At 40.8% G+C, this 25,661-nt stretch overlaps 2 protein-coding genes across 3 annotated transcripts in view; one reads left to right on the forward strand and one right to left on the reverse strand.

Annotated features, from left to right (window-relative positions):
- Positions 1-25,661, reverse strand: part of LOC128085121 (transcription factor HES-5-like) — a 67,269-nt gene that overhangs the window by 18,077 nt on the left and 23,531 nt on the right. The window lies entirely within an intron of this gene.
- Positions 1,716-24,630, forward strand: MMEL1 (membrane metalloendopeptidase like 1). Of its 2 annotated transcripts, none has more exons than XM_052692120.1 (23): positions 1,716-2,350; positions 2,487-2,650; positions 6,534-6,593; positions 7,375-7,536; positions 7,938-8,018; positions 8,427-8,522; positions 8,701-8,819; positions 9,491-9,556; positions 11,810-11,944; positions 12,577-12,666; positions 12,787-12,923; positions 13,119-13,212; positions 13,438-13,566; positions 13,840-13,938; positions 14,496-14,579; positions 14,857-14,960; positions 15,811-15,869; positions 17,673-17,792; positions 18,330-18,463; positions 18,885-18,950; positions 21,098-21,193; positions 21,736-21,812; positions 22,182-24,630. In XM_052692120.1, exons 1-23 carry the CDS (start codon positions 2,301-2,303, stop codon positions 22,279-22,281), a joined length of 2,322 nt encoding a protein of 773 aa, XP_052548080.1. In that variant the 5' UTR covers positions 1,716-2,300; the 3' UTR covers positions 22,282-24,630. The 2 variants fall into 2 exon arrangements, with proteins under 2 accessions (XP_052548080.1, XP_052548081.1); XM_052692121.1 differs by having other exon boundaries at positions 1,716-2,287.

Genomic DNA, 25,661 nt, shown 5'->3' on the forward strand with positions numbered 1-25,661 from the left:
CTGCGCTCCCTACACCATTTGTCACTGATTCCTGCCTGAGGAGTGATAATGGAAACATTTTCTATACAAACAAGTAGTTGATTTCAGAGCTAAGCTGCATGAGTAACAGAAATACGAAGTGTTTGTCACTGCTGACTTCCCAGGCTGCAGTTCCCATCAGCCTAAGGCAACCTTAGGAAGTGCAACACACAGAGTTCTTTCTATTTCCTATTGGAAACAGTACACCTTTTCCTCAGCTGCACGAGGAAGTGAAACCAATACACCATTGCAGATGCACCACAAAAAATCTGGATATAGTTCCCATCTCCTCCCGAAAGAAAATTAGAAACGATCTGTGGTATTCTCTTTATGACTAGGACAATGTGTTTGAGGGAATCTGCAAATTGTCTGAGGACATAAGAGATCCACATCCTTGGTGCTCAGGCATGACCTCAATGAAGTCACTTTAGGCCTTGTTTGAACCATTTATTACAGATGTGTCGTAGGGCTTTGTTATTTTTCTGTCCTTTGCTATCTGGAGAGCAAGGGTCTACACCTCAAAATCCCTCATGGCATTCCCAGCCTCAGACACCACGTTAATCACAATCCATAGAAAGCTGTAGGCACAAAGCTCGTAGGTTCTTGGCATCTTGATTCTCCATCTGTCAAATGGGCAAAATCATGTCCATTGGTATCTTACAGCTGCATTACAAAAATATCTGCATTAAGTCCTGGGAGGCACTTGTCTACTGCAATATGTAGACCTTCCTCAGAGCCAGCTGCATCACACGGCAACAACAAAACTACATCAGAAAGAAGGCTCACGTGCAGAGGAGGTTCCTTTGCTAGACTCCCCACTAAGAGAAATAATAGATCATCTGGCACACAATTAAATGTACAACTGTTCTTCTAAGCAACCTTCACTTCTGTGACTACCTTTCACAGACAGACACCCGTCTGCAGGATCTGCAAGCACAGTGGGGTTTTTTCAGATCTGTGAGTTCTTAGATTCCTCTTCAGATGGAGGGATGAGAACAGCTGCCTTCACACTTGGCAGATGCCTAACTTAACGTGACTCCGAAGGAAAGGCAAATTCTCAGAGAGGTTTTCAGGCAGAGCACTGACTAGTAGAGGAGGCTTAAACTCCTGGCTGAAGAAACTGGCATTCATTGTGTCCTACCCCATTCAGGGAAACACGTCTGTGCTCATATTCTTGGAACACTGTTTGCACATCCCAGTAAACAGCACTGCCACAAAGAAGCCCCTGCTCTGCCCCCAGTGCTTCCCTGTGGCCACACTCAAAGCTGAGAGTGCTGGTGAAGAGCTCAGCTCAAGAGATGCCAACCTTAAAATCTGCAGAGAGTTAGCTGGCAATAAGTTACACTAGCTGAATGCACAAAACAGAAGACAAACAGAACAAACTGTTTCTCTCTCCATTCCAAAGTCAGCTCTGGAAAAGAATTACATGAAACCCAAGGGAAATCACATTCCCATCCTTCTGCTGTCATACCCAGCTGTTAGCTTTTAGATTTTCAAGGAGAAGCACAAAAGGAATTCTGCACATCTCCCGCACCTACGTATAAATCAGCGTGCTTTCACTCCACTAACTGTTGTCTGTATTACACTGAAAGCTGCCAGCACTCTCAGGGCCAGAAGGTTCCGGTAGGTTTCCACCTCTGACTTCTCACTCCTCCTTTGAGCACAGCAGCCAAGTAACCTGGTGGCACATTTCAGGAAAGCTGGAGGAAACTCGGCAGGAGCGGTGCAGCGCGCAGGCTGTGAGCACAGAGCCCTCAGCCTGCCTGCGTGATGCAACCCCTCCTCCCCCTGCTGCTCAGGAGCGTCTGCTTGAAGCTGGGAACTGCACACAGCTGAGCTCAGAACTTTGGGAATGGCTCTGAGAAGACTGAGGAGCTGGCAGTCAGGAGCTCTGGCACGCCTGGCAGCTGACACGTGCTGTAGGAGCTTTCTCCTTTCCAAACCCTTCATCTCTGCTAAGGACAGGGCAGACACAGCTCAAAGACGCTCGCATCTGGAAGGATCTCTGTTTGGATTCTGCTGCTGATAACAGAGCCACTCACATCCACAGAGGAAGAGAGGAAAATTATTGGAAACAGCAAGGCACTTTTCAAAGCGAGGACTGAAGGAGGCAGATTTTCCCCTCCTTCCCCTTTTGGGAGAAAGGAGTTGCCCAACCAAGTCATGAGACTTTCTCACACTTCCCAAAGCAGGCTCCTGGAGCGATGACACGGCACCACTGAGTCTGGGTGGCGCAGCCCCGCAGCACGCCCTGAGTGCAGGCAACCTGGTAGGCACGGAGAATGGAGAATGAGGTTGGCAAATCTGTGGACAATCAAATGGACAAATACATGTAATAATTTGGAAGTTTTCTTTACCTATCTTTGCTTTTATTCTGCTTCCTTTCACTCCCTGATTTGTCATGCATACACCCCGTACTGATTTAGCCGTGCAGCTAATTCTTTCTTACCCTCCCCTCCATAATTTAGAGTTACAATAATGGGGAAATCAGAAAGTCAAATGGATATTGTGGAAAAATCAACAAAATCTGGGAAGAAATCCTGGCGCTTCGTGGCCATCGGGCTGGCTGTCCTGCTGCTCCTCATGACTTGTTCTGCAGTCGCCCTGGTAATCCTGTATGCCAGCAGCAGAGGTAAGTAACCCCTGAATAATTTTCCTTTTTCCCGTGCAAGCAACATTAAGGTCTTTTCTGCAGAGCCAAATGAAAACAAAAATACAGAGAGAAGGTGAGCTCACCTCTCTGAGGGAGTTGGAACTCACCGAGAGGGGATTCTGGCATTTTATTTCATTATTAAATTACAGGAAGTAAGATTTAAGTAATTCTGTGCATTTTGTTGAGTTTATCATCTGTTTGACAAAGGTAAAAAAAATGCTGCACTATTATGGAGGGGAAGTGTGGCTGTGTGTTTTTACATTTCCATATGTTGTAGCACAATAAGTGTCAGTGCACTGCTGGAGTGGGGGAGAGACTTCTTTGAAATTGCATCGTGCAATTTGAGCTCCAGGTGAAATGAGCTTCAGTGACTTCCATGAGAATGATCTGCCAGAAACCTGACAACAAGGTTTGATGTGCTCTGCCTGCACACAGTAATTGCAGAGCAGGGATACTCCCCATTTTGGGGGAGTAATAATTCAAGAGAAAAGCCTTTTTTTATTGTTTACTTTTTCACTGCCAGCAATTGAGTGTTATCAGCATTTGTTCCAATGCTGGATGAAATCCCTGAGCGTTTGGTATTCATAACACTCAGCAGTAGTTGTTCATTTTTATTCTGCTTAAGAGAGGAGAAAAAACTCCCGTAAGCTAAGTCCTACAGCAGGCATTTCTGTATCAAAACACTGAGCTATGAAGAATTTTTGTTGCTTGGATGCATAAAAGATATGAGAAACCTGCTGTACACATTGCTTCTTGAGTTCAGGCAAATCAAAATTCAGGCACTGTTAACATTTGTCCAGATATTGGCCTCGCATCCAGGTCCATGAGAAGAAGCTGCATGCAAAGCCAGCGTGTGCATGTTAAAAAGAAAGCTTGTTTGTGGAAAAAGAATTCCAATATATAAATATTTTTCAGGCCTGTATCAGCAATTAAGCTTTCATTTGAAATGCTTCCCAGATTCAGTCATTCCCGAGGAGAACGTGAGTGCAAAATGATAGCAAAGCTGCAGTGCTGCTTGGCCTGTTGGCTATTTCGCTAATGGAAAATTAAGAGTTTTTTCTTCTTTTATCTCCATAAAACAAATAAACAAAAAAAAAGAAAAAAAGAAAGAAAGAAAAAAAAGAATGGCTGAAGCTCAAGCAGCAGCAGTTCCACAGATCTAGAAGCTCGTTGGGGATTTTTGATATCTAGAGCAGCTTTCATGCTCATAAAACCTTGCCTAACCAAGCAAGAAAAAGTTTAGTAAGAATAGCAGAGTAATATTTGGGTGAGCAAAGAAAGGGAGGCAGACAAGTGAAGTGGTTCGTTTTTGAATCTGACTGCAGCCTGTTCTCAATTACACCTTTCCATCACCACCTACACACCCATCCTGGCAGCCTTTTCATAGCTCTCTCTCAGCTATGTTCCACAAATATTTACCAACCTCCAAATCTCATCACTTGCTGCAGCACTTACAGTTTGAAGAACACTTCAACACATATTGTAGCTGTCAAGTCATAACCAATGGCTTCTCTGAACAGACATGAGTTGCAAACAATTTGCGTTTTCATTTAATTGCCAGTCCTGACCACTCAAATCATCCATTTAATTGATATATTATTCACCTGCTGGCTCCCAGGTTTGTATGTTTCTCTCAGGTAAGATGGGCAAATATTTTCTTTCTGTTTGCATCCCTCCTGGTTGCCAGCAGTCCCACCTATTGCACAGGCTGCTAGAGCTGAGGGCCCAGTCCTGCACCTGATAGCATTTACAAACAAACAAAAAGAAACACAATCCTTGAAGTAAGGAGCACCTCGTTCTGGGATTGGATTTCCAAAAGCCATTCCGTGCCCCTTGCATTTCCTATGCTGTGAATGGAATAAATGTGCATTTAAATAATGGGTTTGTGAGAGCCTGCTGACTGTGAGCAGCATCTGAGCTCAGCACCAGCACAAAAAGAAGAGGTTGTGGCTGAGATCTGGCTCATGTCCTAGACTGCTGATGGCTCATCGTTCTTTAGCTCCATGGATGTTCATTAGTGAGGCATCCTAGTCAAAGGACGTGGAGAATGTAAAGAAGTGGCAGCTAACACAAAAGTCACTGTGAAATGACATTTGGGTGGCAAGACTCTGCTCTGTCCCAGTTCTGCTAAGATGGAGCTAAGTGAATGCAAGTGTGAGTGTTGTCAGTGGGAGTGCCAGGCCATGCACTGGGCAGCAGAAGCGGCCACTATCCCATCTGCTGATCCCCACCTGAAATTCTGTCTGAAATTGGCTGAAAGATGCATTTTACGTTTGTTTCCAGTTCTCTGAGGTTCAAGAAGTGCAGCATGCAAAGCCTCAAACAAGTGAGCAAAGGCTCAACAAATACCTCACAAAGAGGTCATATCTCATACACAGTCAGGCTGGCTTGGTTCTTTGTCAGGAAAAATAACACACACAAAAGAACCACTTTCTGAAGTAAATTGAGAGCCCCTCGCCAGCCATTTCTGATCATCTCTTTTTGTGGCAGAGTTTCAGAGCACTCAGTGTGCAACCAAGGTTTCAGAACAGATTTGGCTTCCCTGCTTATGCATCTCAGTTACATTTTCATGGTCACAAAGTGCTTTTTGAATGAGGGGTTTGAATCCTGTTGAAAGCAGCTGGATTCCAGAAACCAAAGTAAAACACTGAGGTGGTATTAAAGGGAGAAATTTCTATTAAAAACAGGCTTCATCTGAGTCCTGTCCCAACCCTGAGAAATGCTGGAGGAAATACAGCACACTCAGAGCACTTCTCACCCTGACCAGTACTGCTTCTTAAGGAAGATTTCAGAATGGCTTTGAACTATTGGCTTTTCCCTAGAAAGAAGTGTGTGTATGCACACATACATGTATATATATATATTTAACCTTCTCTGTGGAAGAGCCCATGGCTTTTAAATATATATTAGAGAGTTTAAGAAACTCCACCAATTGTGCTTGTTTCCCCTGGTTATTAAAAAATGCTGAAGCCCTCTACATGAAGCTTCATATCGTTACACATGTTTTGCTCATCCCATGTTCAGACACTGAACTATTACCAGCCATGCAGACTTACTCCCATGCAGCACAACTGCACTCTACTGAACCCTGAATGTTACATTCCCAATCACAGTGAGGGCTTTTTATGTTGCTTCCTCTGATGAACTTCAAAGCCCTCTTTCCTTCCCTACTGTTTTATTTCTATCTGAATTACTGTAATCTTGTTTGCTGTAATGTAAAACATGTGTTTTCATGGGAAGGAAGCTTTGAGCAACTTTTCTGCAAGCACCCCAGAGTAAGGATCAAAGAAGTTTATGATCAGATGCTGTTACAAAGTCGAGGTGTTGAGTTCCAGATTTTACATCAAGGCCCTCTATCACTGCCATCAGCCTCACAGCAGCACATTTAGCAGAGAGCACCAAGCAGGAGGAGCTGGGCACTGCTCCAGCTCTGCTCATCCCTCACACGTTAGCAGTGCATTGGGCTTCTGCAGATTTTCTTCACTGGAGGAATTTCACAAACAGAGACAAGGTATTAAAAAAGAGAAAACTAATATCCAAGAGTGATACTTTTCAGATTCTGCTGCGATGGGGATACAGATTCATTTCTTCACATAATAGTTGCACATGTTTGTTTCTGGTTTGGGTTTTTTTCCTTCTTTTAGAAGCTCTTGCAAAACATTTCTATCACGGAGACAATGAGCAGGTGAGTTAAAACTCACTGCTGAGAATGCTGTTGTACTTCTTGCACAGAAGTGTTCCACACGTATCCACAGATAAGAGACGTGTTTGACATTGATATCTTTTACTGGCACTGAGTTGGTGGATGACTGGTAGTGACTTCCAACTAATTCTGTCTGCTCTTTTACTCCTTTCTCTACAGGCACTCAGTATGGTACCAATTCAGGCAATATATGTACCACACCTGGTTGTGTTACAGCAGGTAACGACTCTTACAATGGTGATTATTATAGAAGTGATGTTTTACAAGTGATCTGCCCAATCTGAACAAACAAGGCAGGCTTTAAGACTGGATCAGTATTAAAGGAATAGACCTATTTCTGTCAAAGGCAATAAGTATAGGTGTCCTCAGAAACAGCTGCAAGTGTAAACACTGGGACCAAAAAACCCAAATCTGTTGTTATTTCTCCATTATGTATTTTCATGGTAAGAAAGCAGTACAGGAAGATTTCGATTATGGTCAGCGGTTCTCTAGCCTGAGCCACAATTACATGAATTGAGCAACATAATCTATACCTATAAAGTATCACATAAATCCCCTTAGAATTAATTCTGCTAAGGAGCATGGATTGTACACACAGAGCTATTCATTTCGAGCATCTACCGGTGTAACTCCATCACATGCAATTAAGAGAGGTACGACCACAGCAGAAATGTTCAGTCACCCCCTGGAAACACTGACTTCATAGGCGGGTACCTCAGGTATAAGTCAGTGAGCTGTGGCAGAATTACCATATTGTCATTTACGAGCTCCCTCTGTAAAGCACTCCAATTGCAGTGCAGATGTCTGCTATCAGACACTTATTTGTGTTTTTAAACAAAGAGTATGATCCTTTGAGTCATGGTACATGAGCACAAGTCTTATCCATGTTAAGTAGCATGAGCAAGGGGCCTTCTTTCCAGGCGTGTTGGTGGCAGTCTCTGGTAGTCCCAGAGATTACTGGGTAGTTTATGGAACTCAACTCTCTAATTTTGATATGTAGCTGCTAGAATCATTCAGAATATGGACACAACAGCTGATCCTTGCAAGGATTTCTACCAGTATGCCTGTGGAGGCTGGCTGAACCGGCATGTTATCCCAGAAACGAGCTCCAGATACAGCATTTTTGACATCCTGAGGGATGAGCTGGAGATCATCCTAAAAGGTAGGAATGAGGCTTCTCTATCCTTGGTTACACATTAGTGTTTAATTTCAGCCGCACTATTTATTGTGCATTACGGAGAGAAGTGTTGATTGTGATTGTGATTTTTTATCTCCAGTCCTTTAATCTCTCCATCCTTTACTACATCCATCTTGTCATAACATCTTGTTCTCACTAAAAATTGTTGGTGATTTGGTACTAACTTCAAAGGGAGATGGACAAGCTGCATGCATGTCCTTCCTGACACTGTTCTTTTGATAGCTCCTTTAAAGAGCACTCTAGTTTAACAGTAATGGAAGCCTGAGGTAACAAGTATTTTTCACAGCCCTCAATTCTCAGTGATTTCTATGAAAAGATCAAAGATCTGCAGGGCAAAAATCTCACGGCAATGGATCTTTCCCCAGGTGTGCTGGAGACTGCAGATCAAGGGGACAGAGAAGCGTTCCAGAAAGCTAAGATACTGTACAAGTCATGCATGAATGAGAGTGAGTCCCTTCTTGTTTTGTTCCTTTGCTCAATGCCAAATGTACAACCTGAACGAAGGTCCATATAATATCCGTGGAATCGTGTAGCCTTGTCTGGAACATCATTCTTCAAATGATGATACAGTTGCCTTGGTATATGGCATGGGTGCTGCTTACCATCCTCAAACATGCAAAGCCTTTCCTTCTGTATGCAAAAAACTGCAATTCATTTCATTCTTTCCAAAGCCATTCAATCAAACTCATGCAGGAGACTGATGATTTCATGGTCTCTCTCGTTTTTTACAATGATAGACTCAGTTCCAGATTTAAACTGTAAGGAATATTTTCTATTTTTCTTCTTCCTCCATTCCTGCTCACCCTTCCTCCCAGCTCTCCAAAACCAAATAGTATTTTTTTCTCCTCTCTCAGGTCTGATAGAGCAGCGAGATTCATTGCCTCTGCTAGAGGTCTTAACAATGGTTGGAGATTGGCCAGTGGCTTCTGCAGACTGGAACAACACCAAAGGTAATACTGTGCCTGGAAGAGGCAGAATTATTTACTGCACTAAGGTGACAGCTGTCCTGCAGAGCCTGACTTTTCCTTATGAAGAAAAGATTAAAATGTAGGATGCAACACGTACATATCTGTCCTGTTCAAATTGATACATTACTAAATAATGTCTGTTTTTCCTTTTATCTCCAAGAACCAAGCTGGAGAATGGAAGAGAAACTCTCCATAATGAACTCCAGATTTAACAAACGTGTCCTCATTGACATGTTTGTATGGAATGATGACCGGGATTCCAGCAGACATATCATCTATGTAAGAAAAATACTGCCAGGAATTATTTATGTGCCCCAGAATTATAACATGTTCTTATTTCCCCTACATATGGATCAGCTGTCCAAGAAGTCAGTGTGTATACACAACTGGCAAAATTTATGTAATGGTTCAACTGTCAGATACGTCTCAAAGTTATTTTGGGAAACATTCCATGGTAGCTTTTTCTGCTAAATCAATGGACTTTTGCTGATTTACAGCATTTAAGGGTTGAAACTGCTTGTGACTTGCAAAATGATTGTGAGGTTTATTATATAGCAAGATAATATTTCAAAAGTCAGTATGTGTATGTTCAGAGCTTGTTCATGCATTCTTATGCATGAAGTGTAGCCCACAAGTCAAGCAGCTTCTTTTCTAAGTTGCTTAAATTTATTTTTCTATCTCAATGACTACTTAAAGACTTTCCTCAATAACCCACTCTGAGTATCCATCCTGTCACCATCTAGAAATTCAGAGACAGAAGTTGTACTTTCCATCTCACCTCAGTTTCTAGAGAGCTGAAGTTCTTGAATGTTTGGTAGAAGCTCCTTGTTGGCCATTCCAAACTGGATGGCATGTGCAGCATTTCAAGGATGTTGCCTTTCAAGGACACCTTTGGACAGCACCGGTTCCTGTTCATCACTAACTAAAGAAATGTATATGATCTCCTTCAGATTGACCAACCTAGTTTAGGAATGCCATCCAGAGATTACTACTTTAATGGGGGCAACTACCAAAGGGTAAGTACCCCTTGTGATTTATTTACTATGTGCTACTAAAGTAACATCATTAAGTATTCCTGTGTTCTGGAAAACTCAAACATACGAATCTTCACGTTACAGAGCAGATGATCACATTCACTGCTCCATTTTTCTCTACTTACACCAAAGTTTCACCAACTTTACAAAAGGTCAGAACAAATGTCTAAATATCGAGACTCCTCAGAACTGGCTAATGCACACCGATCAGAAGAAAGTTATGTGAACAAAATACAACTGTATTTTATAACTTTTAACAGTTTCTAATTTTGAAGGATAACTTTCACTAAAATTGTGAACCTATGTTTCTTGTATCTTCTAAAACCACCTGCTCTGGTTGCTGTCATAGAAGGAACTGAAAACTTGGTTATCAATACGACCTAAAGTGACAATTCTTCTGTACTGAGCATGCAATACCACAAAATGACTCGTGTTCAAGACCAAAATATTCAAAAGCTCACATGTTCATTCAGAAAAAAAAACATAAATCAAGTTTTCCATGGAATAGCAAATCAATGTTAATTAATTAATTAATTAATATAATTACTCAGCTGGTAAGAATCTGCTGCCACTTCCTTCCTTCCCTCCTCATGTCCCCCAAAATTACATGGCAGTTCTGAGAGATTAAATCCTAGCTGCTCTTCTGTGTCAGGGCTCAGGGCAGAATTGTGAGGTTTCTGTAATTACTTATCAGGCTGTGTTTGCAACAGTTTACTAATTTATCAGTTTCCAAGCTCAAGATAATGCTTGAGTACTTTTTAATTGTCAATTATGTCATACTGGAGTGAGGATTTGCAACTTAACGTCGAACTCATTTTCCTAGCATGAACTGAAGGGAATAGAGAGAGAACGATCAGCATTTCAGACTCTTGTCTAGTGGCTGGAAAGACAGATTAAAAAAAAAATAAAAAGAGAGAGACTAGCTTTCTTATGACTTCACTGCATTTGAATATATTTCCATTTATTATATGGTCTAAAATACATTCCTGTGAAATCTTTATGAGACTGTTTTTCCACACCTTCTGGCCACCTTTATAAACAGCCAACTTCTGTTCATCTGTCTCATAATAACAACACATAATCTGCACATGGCTGTGTTGGGAACAACAAAGAGCTGCTCGAAGTTTGCTGGGAGCTGCTGGAACCAGGATTCTGTTCTACAAGTTCAACGTAGTAGCAGTTACATTAAAAGGGACATTTATGCATCCCTGCTCAAAAATCAGATTCGGAAGAGCTCGTAGGGGGTAGAAAATCAGGCACAGTACACGGATTATCTTTACTTAGCAAAAGAAAACCCAAAAGCATTTAAAATAACTAAATAAGAAGGGCTGTGTTTTTAATTTTTATGAATAAAGAGGAGAGACAACCCCTTTTTATTTGCTATTTAACAGCTCACTTCCCACAAACAATGAACCAAACTGATGACCCAAACTCCCCCTCTGCGTTGTCCAGCATCTTTTGGCACAACTCTTACTGAGGCTGTGGGAGTCCAGCCTGATTAAGGCCTCAGCATTCAGCCTAAAAACACAAACCATTATCATGTAAGTGCCCGGACTCGATTTCAAAACAGCTATTTTATTTATCTGGTTTCCAAGGTCTACGGAGGAAGAAAAGTATGCAATAATGGGTAATATTAAGCTTTTTTGTATCATAGGTCTGTACTCAGCAACCAGATATCTTTTCAAGGCCCGTTCTGAGGCGTAACTCAGAGCCATAGCTTCCTCTTACAAATAAAGCAAAGGTATCACTGGGACCCATCCCAGAGAGCTTTTCTTTCAGTCTGTGAAAACAGAGTTTAGAGGATTTATGGTATTAATTTCAGAGAACTTAAACCCTTCATGTTTACTCCTCTTTTTGGCGAGTAGGAATCACTCCCGTAGTGCAACTCAAAGCACAGAGCTTTCTTTTTGCTCTGGTTGAAATTCTAACCCCAAACTCCAGAGTTAGCTTGCTTAGGGATGCAAAAAATATTGCTTTTGTTATGTATTTTGAGACTGGGAACTGCACTGCAAAGTATTACGGGATGAACTCATAAGGATTGCAGCAATATCTGTTACAGTAAGGAAAAAGAAAAATGACAGTAAAATTAGAAATGGACTGTAGAAGCTGTGCCATTGAGCCCAACATTATCACAGCAGACTGTAAAAGCTAAAATGACAATCATTTGCTTAATGACAAATGACAGCAAACCTTTCCATAATGACCCTACGCACACATAAAATTTCTTCTGTGCAGGTAAGGGAAGCTTACCTGCAGTTCATGATCACTATTGCTAAGATGATCCGAGAAGACATGAATGTATCCAAAGACGATTTGTTTGTCCAAGAGGAGATGGCAAAGGTTATGGAGCTTGAAACAGATATTGCAAATGTAAGTAGAGCAATGAAGAACCTCTCTGGATGTTTGGGTAGAAGGAAGAGTCTTAATTTTCAGCAGTTTGACGCAGTAAAAACTCATGGCCAAAGGAAAAAAATAGCAGGGGGGTGAGAAGAGAAGGAAGCTTTCTGTGCCATGAGCAGCCCAGAAATCAGAGCCTCTGTGTGTATAATTATCTCTACTGCATGCACTGCTATCATGTCTGCTCTAGCCCTAGCCATATTGGGTTTTTTGGAAGTCTCCTAAATCAAAATGCTTCATGTTCTGCTAAATGCACATCGTGATAACCCCAGGATTAGCTCCCTTGCAACATTAGTTTGCGTTTTTTGGGGTGCAGTAGACTTATAAAAGCTTGGTTGTCCGTTCTGAGAAAGACGAAGGGAATCTCTTGCTTCAAAAGATTAATGAAGCATTATTGATTTAGAGGTGCCCGAGTTGTTGTACTGAAACGTAGAAAGCAACACTGGACGGCAACTCTGCTCTCGTTTCTCCCCCACAAAAAGACCCAAACCTGTTTTTATTCTCAGTGATGTTTACATGTTTATGTGTGCACACACGTTCCTGTGACTTCAGCCATTGGCGTCTGTGTCAGTTGATCATGGTAATAACTTTGTGAATGTCTTCAGGCAACTACCCCAGCAGAAGAAAGGCATGATGTAACCTTGTTATACAACAAAATGACCTTAAAAGAGCTACAGGAAAAGTTTGCGTTGAACGTAAGTGTTCTCTAGTGCCTGTTGCTTCTACTACCAGCACTATAACATTCAGAGGCATGGAAAGTGTGGACAGTTACTAAGGCACTTAACACCATGAGTATGTGTCTCCTTTCTGCCTAGGAATTTAACTGGACCTTCTTCATCCAGGGTGTCATGTCTTCAGTAAGTGTTCAGGTTGACCCAGAAGAAGAAGTTGTTGTATATGGCATGCCATACTTGCAAGAGCTGAAAGCAATTATCTCCAAGTACTCAGCAAGGTAAAAAAAAATAAAATTTGAAACAATTCTGTGACAAGTCACAGAAATACTGTGGAAACAAATTATTGGGCCCAATTGCTAGTTCTCCTAGTTCTCTTAGAAAAGAGAATCACACAGCATCAGTGTTCTCCTCTGACAGTCTGCACTAATGTTACTTTTTCTAAGGGATTAAAGTCAGCTTTGCTTTCCACACAGCACCATCCAGAACTACCTCATTTGGCGACTGGTAATCGATCGAGTCAGCAGCCTGAGTCGGCGCTTCAAGGATGCTCGGGCCAGCTACAGGAAGGTATCTCCTCTCTGCCAGCACCAAGCTCTGCAGTCTCTTTAGGAGAAGAGTCCCCCATTCACCAAGTCAACACAGAGACATTGTCAGAGCACGTAATCACAAAACAAAGTTGAAGGAACAAGAGAAACTTTTGTCTTTAGTTAGCTTTCTCATTAGGCAGCAGTTTGAGGATTTTTAATAAGAGACGTGTTGGCAGAATTGATCCTGTGGTGTTTTATATTCTAGGCACTTTATGGGACAACACTGGAAGAAGCCCGCTGGAGAGAATGCGTGAGTTATGTCAACAACAACATGGAGAACGCAGTAGGAGCAATGTATGTCAGGGAGACATTTGCTGGTGAGAGCAAGAGGATGGTATGTAGTTTCCCCTTTGTACTATTGTACCTCCAGTGTCCACAGTGAGCATTCCCCTCCATCTGATCTCCCAGCCTATTTTATCTGGTAATGATACCCACCAGCCATGAGTCAGGAAGCATAAGAACTCACTTTGATTCTCTTTTAAATGCCAGGTACAAAACACAGAATTCTGGGGAAATCAGTTTTCAGTAGGAAACCCTTCATCACCTTAACTGTGTTTGGGAAAAAATAGCATGTAAATAATTCATTTTTTATCTGCCTCTCTTTTAGGTCCAAGATTTAATAGATAAGATTCGTGAAGTGTTCATTGAGACTTTAGATGAGTTACAGTGGATGGATGAGGCATCTAAAGCAAAAGCTCGTGAGAAGGTCAGAGAGAACATGACACTTCCATATTCTTTCATGAGTATGAAATCTTTGGAATATTGTAGCGTTAGTTTCCAAATGAGAAAAGTTTAATGTCCATTATCCTGTTATTTATTATCCATCCTGTGACATTTTCCTTTTCTTTTTTTATCCCTTATTAGCTCACATACATTTTTATTTCCCTTAATGCATCTCGTGAACCACATTATAAGTGAGAAGATGACACCCATCAACTATACAACAACTGAATACAATGCAATTCCCCAAAGGAAAGTTTTCACTGACTTTAGAACTATTGGCACAGTTGCCAAAGAAAAAGAAGTTAAGCTGAATCTTGTTAAATAGTTCTGTAAGGTCTGCAAGTTTACCATAGTGATTGGCCACACTTGGAGAGGAGAAGACAACTGTATGTCTGTTGGGGTTTTCTTGTTTGCTTGTTTGAAGTCTCACCAGGCAATAGGATGTTTTCAGCTACTGGCATCCCAGTTCTCACAAACAGGTGTGCAATAACAAAAATGAATTTGAATCAAAAAAGGAAAGGTTAAACTCTTTTCTTCTAGGCGTTGGCAATTAAAGAACAGATTGGCTACCCAGATTATATTTTGGAAGACCAAAATGAAAAGCTAGATCAAGAATATGCCAATGTAAGTACACTGTATGTACCTCAGTAAGTACCTCACCTCTGTATAAAAGCCTGCACTTATTCTCTTGCCACACTGAGTACTTAGACCTAAAGTAGCTATCATTTCCAAGTGACTGGAAAGCATCTAAACTTGATTGAATGGAACATTTTGGAAATTAGCTCTTTGCATGCATTTATAAGTGATACTTTTTAATCAAAATATTTTAGAAGCTGCATTCAGTGGCACAAAGAATTCCTCATTCAGCACATCTTACCAATACCAAGATATCTTTCTTCAGCTAAACTTCAGTGAACACAATTACTTTGAGAACATCCTAGAAAATCTGAGAGCTGGAGCCCAAAAGAGCTTGAAAAAACTTCGAGAAAGAGTTGACCAAGACATGTAAGTTTCAAGGAACAAGTACATGTCAGGTACATAACCTTAAGTCCCGAATTAGTGGTGTCACAAGTACTGTGTCAAGATAATGGTAGATAGAGCAATCAGGGCAGCACGTGACACTGAGAGGACAAAAGATGTGGGAAGAGCAACATCTTAGGCTGATGCTGCTAACACTTGCCAAGAGGCCATGGCTTCAGACTGCTTTGAAGTGGGCTGACCAGAAGTGTATGTCAGGTAGAAGAGAAGGAGGGGGGATGGGAGAAATACAAAGAATAAAAGGTTGTCAAGTTATGGGTAAAATTTTCCAAAAGAAGCTTATTTCAAACAAGAATTATTTCTCTAAGTTAGTACTCATTATCCATGAAACAGTGGACTCCAACTGCAGACATTTGTATATCTGATTCCCGATTTGCAATGACTGTGATTATTCAGTTTTAACTAAAATTTTTCAAGAGACAAGTTGGGTCCTAACTTCTAATTGCAGCAACTACCTTTGCTGCTCAGAATGTCTTCTAAATGTTAATTTTCTTATGAATGTGATACTTCATTTCCTCTTAAGCTCAGATAGTGTTGAAGTGACCTGGGAACAGCCACCACATTCCACCCAGTGTCACTGTTCAACATTCAGGAGCAAATGTGTTTCTCGCTTTAATTTGTATTCTTCTGGATGAAAGATGCCAATAAGTGAGACATCATCTATTTCCTATTATGAGTATTTCTTTACAACTGCATTCAGTGGCACCCTTCTTCCCATCTCAATCCTTTAAATGCAATCTACATTTGTGAATAAGAGTAATTCAGTAAAAAGAATGTTTACAATATTCATGAATTTGTGTGCAATGTTTCTTTTCAGATGGATAATTGGAGCTGCAGTGGTCAATGCATTCTACTCTCCCAATCGGAACCAGATAGGTAAGTTAATACCAATTTTAAACAGTTGTTAACCAGTCATTGCTTCAGAAGCGTGCAAGGAGGCAAACCTGCCTGAGCCTTTGTGGAAGCTGAGGGCAAGGTAGGCAGACTGTTCTCTTCAAACAGCAGCTTTGTTGATGAATATTCAACTCCCCACCCCCCTTCTTGGCAGGCATAGTTCATATACTGTAATTGGAACAGCCTTATGTTTGAAAGCCTGAGACAGTAACTGCTACTATACAAGTGCCAGCTTCAGCGACCAGGGAACGCTCAGAGTGTGTTCTGGGCTGTTTCTACTCATGTTTCCACATTCCTGATAAACATAAGGGCAGCCTTCCAGTTTGCTCTCTGCGCAGATGGTACAGAAGTAATTTCGCGGAGAGGTAAACTACATTAAAGAAACCAGCCTCTACTTACAGGAGGTTAGAGCTGAGATATTTTGCTGAGTTGCTAGCCTGATCCCTCTTGCTCTTAGTAGCCAAGATCTCAAATGTAAGAAGACATGATGAACGTGTCTGGTTCCACATATTCCCATTTCTGAGCTCATGCATGTGGCCAGAAGTTCACATTAAACCTAGAGACACTGTAGAGTCCTTGCTGAACCCCGAGGACCTCAAACAGGGGAGGAACCAAATCATTTCTACTCCATAGAGCTTTTTGCACTCCAGAGCAACAAGAGTATCACTATGTTAAGTAGTGCCCAATATGGTAAGAGAAAAATATGTGCCTTTTCTGACCAGACAAGAACTATATCCTCAGAGCATCAAGCTAAAACCACAGCCCAAGGGCAGATTTATATAATATTTTCCTAAAGGCAGGGACATCCAAAGCACCCATGATGTGACCCTTTAGCTTCATCAGAAAGAATTATTTCCCACTTCTGCAGCTTCCATTTACTTCTATATTGTAGGTACAGCAAGGCTATGAGTGATCCTTCAGCCTCAGCAGCACTCCTCCTGTAGCTTGCTAATAGATGCCATCATAGTGCTGCACATGTGTTCACCATCAGACTCTTGCCACATCATCCCTATTTACTGACACTGCTTTCATACTCACTGTTATCAGCTGTGAGCTGGCTTTCCAGACGTGAAATCTGGTCTTAATGAACAAAGTGTCTAATTATGGTATTTCAATTATTAGCAAATATCTCAGTAGAATTAAGTGCTTTCAGTCTTAATTCTTCTAGAAGCATGTACATCTCTCATTTTTCATGGGAAGAAAACTAAATCCTATCGCTTCTATATAAGGCTTTTTTCAGAGAGACTGAGGAAGGATGGACCTCCTGCTGCCCTCCCACAATGACATGGGAGTGCACTTGGAGGTCTGAAGCAGTTACTGTTCTGCATGTTTTACATGCTGAGTGTTTTTGGTGCTAATCAGCATATGATTGCTCACCTTTCTGCACCCAAAATAAAGCAATAAAACATCCATTAGTTCCCCTATAAAATGGCTTTAAAACACAAACTGTACCCATCTCCAGGAGACAGTTACCAAACTTCCTGTTCTTCACTCACTGCATTATATGTTGTAGATCAAATGAGGCTAAAGCTGAAATGCAAATGATGCTTGGTTCTCAGAAGAAATACTGTAATTGCAGATGTGCTAAATTAAACCTTTATTAACTTGTCATTCCCCATTTGTACAGAGGGAAGCAAATTCACAGGAGGAGGCACGATGTGTTTCTCATCGTTTCATATTTTAGATGCTCTCCTGACCTTTTAACCAAATAACCACGGAGTTTGCCAAGCATGCAGCAATAAAGCCATCTAGCTCCAGTTCCTCCCTCTCTGTTCCTCTTTGCAGTTTTTCCTGCTGGGATTCTACAGCCTCCATTCTTCAGCAAACACCAACCACAAGCCCTGAACTTCGGAGGGATTGGGATGGTTATTGGGCATGAAATTACCCACGGCTTTGACGACAATGGTGAGAAGATAACTGAGAAAGAATTCTTCTTTCAGTTGCATTCATTACATTGTAAGAAATTAAAATTATACACTTGGGTGACTGAAGTATCCATGCACAAGTGTGCACACACCTGCTAAGTTAATTACCTGGGAGCAATACTTGCACACTATGAGCATTCTCTTGAACAGTTTACACTGAACTTAGAAGGCCACTCAAGGTGTAAGAAGGTTTTTAAAACAAATTGAGTCAATGGCAATTCTCAGGAAAACCTGTTGCTTCTGCAGCAGCATCAGATTTGGAAGTACTATCAGTACAAACAGCTATGCTGGCTTCTAAAGTGAAATGAAATCTGTGCACTACGTTCTTCCTTCATTCCTTCTTTGTGATAAAAGAGCTGCTAGCACTGTCCTGAAATACAGGAATCGTTTTTCTCCCCGTGTGAACTTATGAAATAAATTTACTTTATTATCTTTCTCTAATGCGGCATAAAACAGTTTTGAATAAAGTCCCACTTCTGATACTGTAAGCCAGTAAAGTATTGAATTTCTCACACAGGTCGGAATTTTGATAAAGATGGAAATATGTTTGACTGGTGGAGCAATTTCTCAGCTATGCATTTCAAGGAGCAGTCTCGCTGCATGGTTCACCAGTATGGGAACTACACGTGGGAGCTGGCTGGAGGACAAAATGTAAGTGCAGCTGCCAGGAACAGCCACCTATAGGATCTTTTGTTTAGGACATTTAGGGGAAACAGGCTGATGCAGGTTTGACAACAGCCATCTCGAGCACTTGGTTCAAATTCAGTAACAGAGTGTCTAGAGAAAAGAATTCAGCAGTGCCCACTCCCACTTTTAGATTTACTTCTCTTCTAAAGCCTGCCTTCAATAAACCAATCAAAAGGGCAAATTTCTATCCAAAATGTAAAATAACAATTACTGGGGAAAAAGAAAAAAAAAAGCATTTCTCATTCACATGCTCTCCTTCTTTGTCCTAGCACAAAGTCACTGCTGCCTTCTGTTCCACACTGACCATCAGCTGTGCTTCAGCTTGTGGTTCTTTGGTTACTGATATTACTGACTGTAGAGTAAATGAGTGATTATTCTTTTACAGGTCAGTGGAATAAGCACATTAGGAGAAAATATTGCAGATAATGGAGGAGTCCGACAGGCTTATAAGGTAAATTTCAGATACACTCTGCGTGATTTTTACCTGATATTCAGCAATTCAGGATGCTTTTTATAGCACAGAAAAACTGACAACTAACATGTTATTACATAAAGTTCCAGCTTAGCTATATATCTGTAAGTTTATGTCCCAATAGACCCAAACCCAAGGTAGGATTGCTGGCATTCTTGCACCCAGAAGAGCACAGTTACACTCTGATTCTACATAATGCTTGGTGCTGCATTCTTCAGTTTCAGGTAAACAAGGGCCATGTTCATAAATAAGCACAATGTTACACAAGAAAAAGCACTCTCGATTTTCTAAAGCTCGTAATTCTGAAAATGGCAGCTACAACCACAAGCAGCTCATCACATGGCAGCAGGCTCTAATCTCAAGCAGTACAGCTTTGTGATATTAGGAAACAGAGCAATGCGGTCTTTTCAAGTTTTTCTCTCACACTTTTCATCTTTGATCTCAAAAGTGACATCAGGTAAGACAAGAAAAGATCCCATAGATGGTCCATCTCCTCCTCAAAAGGAATACAGATCACTTCTACCAGAACACCTGTCTCTAAACACTTAGCTCCTTTTGTTGCTCGCTTTGTCTTATGAGCTTTAGGAAATAACACAAATAACACAAGTTTCTTCTACCTTGATGCTGTGTCTTTTTTGTAGTAAGCAAAAAAAAAACCAAAAAACCAAGATAATTTCAGAACTCTTCTTTCCATAGTAAAAAGGCTGCTTCAACTAATCAATTATGTTCAAAATAAGAGAAATGCAACTGTATTTCAGAGCACTGCCTCTGTGCTGCAGCTGAAAGGTGTTTAGCATGCTGCTCTCTGTTAAAAACACCCCTGCATATCGTCCTATTTCAACAGGGAAGACAGCTTCTAGCCTCAGGGAAGTCCAGTATCTGTAATCCTCCAGGTTTACAAACCACTGTTATGAATAGGAACTCAGTATTTATTGGCACAAAGGTTCTTTCCATGTGGAGCTCAAGCGTGAGCATGGAATGTTCTTTTCTAAGAATAATCCCAGCAGATGTCAGGCTAAAACTTCTCTCCAGTTGTAATGTGGTAACAGTTAAGGGTGTTTATAGAAGAACATCCTGAATTTTCAGAAATCTAAACTGGAAAGTCTGAATCTGAGGAATACCATTAAAATTAATTACTTTGCTAATGTGAATACATATGTGATTCTGAGATGTATTACTCATGTGGAAGAGCAGCGTGGTGTGACACGTCCTGCATACAGGATCTGCTGAGGCTCTGTGCTGCTGAATGCATTTCAACCCCCCAGTTCTACCTTTTGTATTTTGTGTGCTTTGGGATTATCTCAGCAACCACAAGAATAAGGTGATAGAACATTTGAAATTAATCAGCATGAGGACACATTAACTTGTCTCCATTATGTCAATATACCTAAAAAAAGAAAATTGGCCAATTAATGTGTAACAATAAGAGGTAATGGATTTAACATCAAGCAAGATTATTATCTGCTATTTTATAAGCAGCTACCTGAAGACACAGAAATCATCAGCACAGAAGATAGATTTATGCTTCTTCTCTAGATACAAAAAATCCTACAGAAAAAGTAATGTAAAAGCTGATGATTTCACCTCAAACTGCAGTCACGTTCTGTCTCTGTTGCCTTACTGAGCTAGTATTTATTTCCAGCTACACTTGAGCTGAAACTACCTGCCACATGGTGCCATGCTTGCTTGCTGGTCCATCAGCGTGGCAGGTCCTACCTTTGGGTAAAACAATCAGAAATTCCCAATGGATCTCCAAGTGTTAAGAATGAACACAGTTCTTGCTATGGAGGTCCATTCGCCTAACAACTGCAAACCTAAAACTCCACTTCCACGTAAGAAAATGGTATTTTTTCCCCAGTTTATGATCAGTTTTCAGTTCAAAGATTTCTCCAAAGATGACTGCAAATTATGTTTATTCAGAATACCCACAATGACTTTTTTTTTCCATAAAATCTGCCGTACTATTTGTATCAGAAAGACAAAAATTAGGAAAACAGAACAGAGAACACATTGAGTTCACACACAGTTCTGACTGCAATCTCTCACTTCAGCATAGCATTCAGAACACCCATTATGTATGAATAGGCCATCCTGTTCCTTCACTGAATTGAATCCATAATTTCTAGGCTTATTTAAAATGGCTGGAACAGGAAGGGAAGGAACCAAAGTTGCCTGGACTGAATCTGTCCCACAAGCAGCTTTTCTTCCTCAACTTTGCCCAGGTAAGAACACTCAGAAACCCACAGACAAGCCTGAAGTTTACAGAAAACATCAGTTCCACTTGTAAAGTGATTTACACTGGCTGCACGCATATTCAGACTACAGATGTTGCTACTGACTCCAGTTATTTCCTAAATATCCCTTTTTTGCAATGCAGAAACAGTAAATTTGCCAAGTTCAATTTCACCCTACCACCTGGATAAGAAATTCTCGTGTTTTCAGTCGTTGGTTGACAAATGTTTCACACTAGGGGACCTAACACTGCGCATCCTGGACTGCCTGCCTTAAACCCATTCCTTTGAGGAAACACATAGGTGGTGTTAATTAAGAGCTAGTTTACCTATCCCAAAGATACAGACAAAACTAAAACTAATTAGAGGAAACAACTGTGTCTATTCTGCTCCCTCTCTAAAACACACTCCTATTGTATTTGATATCGTAACAAATAGGGTCACCTCTCAGGATCTTTGGAAAAAGGGAACAAAGTGCCCCAATTGCATTTCCTTTAATGCTGATCCGCTAATTATTAATTCTCCTTATGTAGGTCTGGTGTGGTTCCTACAGACCAGAATATGCCAGCCAGTCAATAAAGACAGATGTTCACAGCCCTCTGAAATACAGGTGGGTTTACCTGCTTGGTTCAATCCTTTGCACCAGTGAAGCGCAGAGCCAGAGAGCAGTGCAGGGCTAGCAGCTACATGCTAACAGACAAGATAAATTCAGTCCAGCATAGAAATTCTCCCCCTGTAGGACACTGCTGAAGAGTGCCCTCCTTTACTTAGTCTGAATTTGCCAATCTACAGAGAATGTTTGTTCAAGCTTTTCAGTAGTTATGTCAGCTTTGTTCTTCTTGCAGAGTTAAAGTGTGTGGTGCTCTGAGATGTAGCTGAGTTTCCTGACTCAATCACATCATGAACATAGTTTTCTGTTTTCCAGAGCAATTATCTCCATGCACTGTTCCACACAAATAAGTTTCTTCTCTTTGTTCAGGGTGATGGGATCTTTGCAGAACTTTGAAGCCTTCTCAGAGGTGTTTCACTGTAAAAAAGGCACCGCAATGCATCCAGCAGACAAATGCAGAGTGTGGTAACCAAAGGACTACTGGCAAGAATGACATACATTGGTGACACAATGAACAATTCTTGCCAACTATGTGCCTGATGTTTTCCCACTCAGTCACAGCCAAGGCTAATGGTGCAGCTACTGCAGTGAGAATCAAGGAAACTGCAGCACTCGAGCTTTTATGGTTCCACTGGGAAGTATGCAAGCATCTCAGTGACTGCTGGGCTGTGCTGAAGTGTGCTCTGGAACAGAAACGACTGTTGGAAATGACATCCTGACTGTTACTAAGATACCACATCAGGGCTACAAAGACTAATTCTTAAAATAAACAAACAAAAACAACCCAACAAACCAACACACAACTGCACATCTATTTTTCAGAAAGCAGCAATGATTTTAATACACCTTACAATGACACCTGAGACTCAGCAAACCTGTTTGAGGTGTTTCACAGGACTGTTTTGTAGTATTCTGATTCAGTTTCTAGTGCTTTCTTCCCAAATTCAGGTTAAATCTAGTTTAAATTCTCATGTTGTCTGTCTACTTGCACTTTGATTACTGCTTTGATGTAAGAGATTGCTGTTTGTCTTCATTACCACGTGAGCTGTATGTTCAATGCTGCTGACTTCATGCAAAGCTGTACTCTTCTACTGCACTTGAGTTCTGCTCCAAAGAGCACCTTAAAGTGAGTATTGCCAGACAGAAAGTCACACTTAGAGGAATACAAATTCTGTTGTTAAAGATAAAACTATGGGGTCTCTTCCTTTAGAGATGTATTTAAAAAGATGCTTATTCTTGTAGAAGTGTATAAAATACTTTTGGGCAAATAGCAAATGTGAAAGTAGAAACAATTGTTTTAATTCCGTGCCTTTTCATTTTGCCATAGTCTATTTTACAGTATTTACACTTGACGAATGTAATATCATTATTTTAATTAAAAAAAAATACAACGCAATAGCCAATGCAGCAAGGATTTTGATATAGAAGTAGTTGGGTGACCTTCAGTAGGTGTTCTAATATGATGATGATATTTTAAAATGTGAACATTTAATACAGTTTAATTAATCTTCCAGCAAATGTTTTTCTTTCTAGCAGAGGAATCACTGGAAAGCAAGATATTTACTGCTGGTGCTTAACTTGTGAAGTGCCAAATCACACTATTTGTTTGCTTCACACATTTTGATTGCAAACTAACAAAAGGTTGGATTATCTAAACCATAGGGAAAGAAATTAAAATCCCATAATAGAAGCAGCTTTGCCCATCAGAGGTGACCTATTGAAGTACTCTGGCCCACGTATGAGAGCATAAGACAGTAAGAGCAGGCTAAATCACTGAGTAAAGCTCTCCAAATTCTTTTATGAATGTTAGTTTCCCCTACTAGAGTGAAATCGAGTTACAGGTAAATTGTAGCATTTATAGCTAAGAACACATAGTTCAACTGCATTTCATTTCCATCTGAAAAGTAATTTTAGAAGATTACTTTCTGAGAGAATCAGTGCTACCTCAGGGATGAACCTCTCGTCCATGCCCTTCAAAGTCTCAGAGTTCAGTAGAGAATAGGCAGTAAGCAGCCACATAGGGTTTAGTTCCAGGTTTATTTACTTCATCTCTTCAGAAGATGAAGAACTGCTCAGCCCATAGAATTGCCTGCAAACAAGTAGCACACAAAGCATGAAGTTTGGCTTTCACCTCAGCTAAGAGGAAAATTGCTTCATATCCAGTTCTTTTCCGGGTTGCACCTCAGATGACTCCGTATGGAAATCTATTCCAGGAGATGCAATCCAGATCATATCAGGTTTTGTGTTAAAGCTCTGTCAGTCAACTGAGGACAAGTGCACTTGTGCACAGATTCTGACAAAGACGCAGATTTAAGGCAGGTAAGTAAGAGGAAGAGATGATTTTTCAGTGGGAATTGTTGGATTTGCATGCATAAGTGCCTGAAAACAGTAGGGTTGACTCACACTCAAAATAAAACAAAAAAAAAAGGCAAGGAGAAGAGTGCAGTAATGAGCTCCAAGAGTCCTTTCCACTAAATCGATAGCTACATAAAGAAAGTCCTAGATTGAATTACACCTGTAATAGGCTTATTTTTCTCAGGTGTTACCTTTATAGCTATCAACATGATCTAAAAGCCCCTTTAGAATGAAATGCTGTCCAAGTTTTGTCCTGACCAGGAAGCAAGGTTAACCTTTCTCATCACATCTAAAACTGATGCTTCACAGGAAGAGCATTTCACTACTGTTTCCTATTTGACAGCATTTCACTTCTTTCAACATGAGATGTCTGGTTACAAGACAGTCAAGTGCTCTGATAGATCAGCTTTTGTCATTTAATTTGTGTATGGTGGCAGGCAAAAATAAACTGTATTTAACTGCACTGTGTCCATCTTCACTTACTCAGATTTTCTGTGCCACACGTAAAGCTACATTTCACATTCATGCAGTAAAACCTCCTCCCTTGTGCACGTCTCTTCCAGTGCTCCTCCTGCAGGCTGTGCCCACACCGTTCTTTTATCAGCTCCTGCTCGGAGATTCAGCAGCACAGCTGGGGGCCCTTTGCAGCCTGGTGAGCACAGACCTCACAGCAGGCTCAGGCAGTTTTCCCACCATGGTGAAAACATTTTTGTACTCGGGTAATGAAGAAGAGAGTGACATTTTCAGTACTATGCTGTGTAGTAACCTGTCTACTAAGGCACCAGCAACACCTCACGGTAAACTACAGCTAGAATACTTGTTCAGGGGGAATTTTCAAAACTTCTATTGTAAAATCCAAGAGACAATATATGAAGGAAAAAAAACCACAGAAACCTACACATAGAGTTGATTGCTAACATGAACAGTATCACAAATTCAGGGATAGAATTTAGCACCTTAGCTTGTTACACAGAGTATTTATTTGTATTTGCAACTAGCATACAAAATTAATCATGCGAAAAGGCAAGTTTACCACAGACAGGCAGTAAAAGACCCAACAGAGTCCTTAGTGGCTTCCTTTTTGCTTTGGTATTACATCAGGTAATGAAAAACAAGAAGATGGAGAGCTCTCAATTGCATTGCAAGAAACACAAAAGTAACTGTTGCTGGGGAGCAGGTTATTTATCCCAGTATGTTCCTAAGGTGCTGAGGAGGTATTTTGCTCATGGGACAGATTACAGACTTACATGGTCAGGAGCAAAAAAATTAGGTTACAAGAAAAAGAATCTGCTAAAGATATGAGCAGCAATACAGTGCTATTAACAGCTGTACCCAGCCTGTAACAACTCTAAGTTTACTACAAACATTACAGTCCAAATGTACAGTTATCAGAAGTGGTCCTGGGGCTAGCCAGATTTGCATGTAATTGTTATGTGAAAGTACAAGCTACTGTCATTTGTTACTACATTCATACAGCAGTTTTGGCCTAGAGAA

The sequence above is a fragment of the Tympanuchus pallidicinctus genome, unplaced genomic scaffold (genome assembly GCF_026119805.1).
Source record: "Tympanuchus pallidicinctus isolate F22 unplaced genomic scaffold, pur_lepc_1.0 scaffold29, whole genome shotgun sequence".
Taxonomy (NCBI): Eukaryota; Metazoa; Chordata; class Aves; order Galliformes; family Phasianidae; genus Tympanuchus; species Tympanuchus pallidicinctus.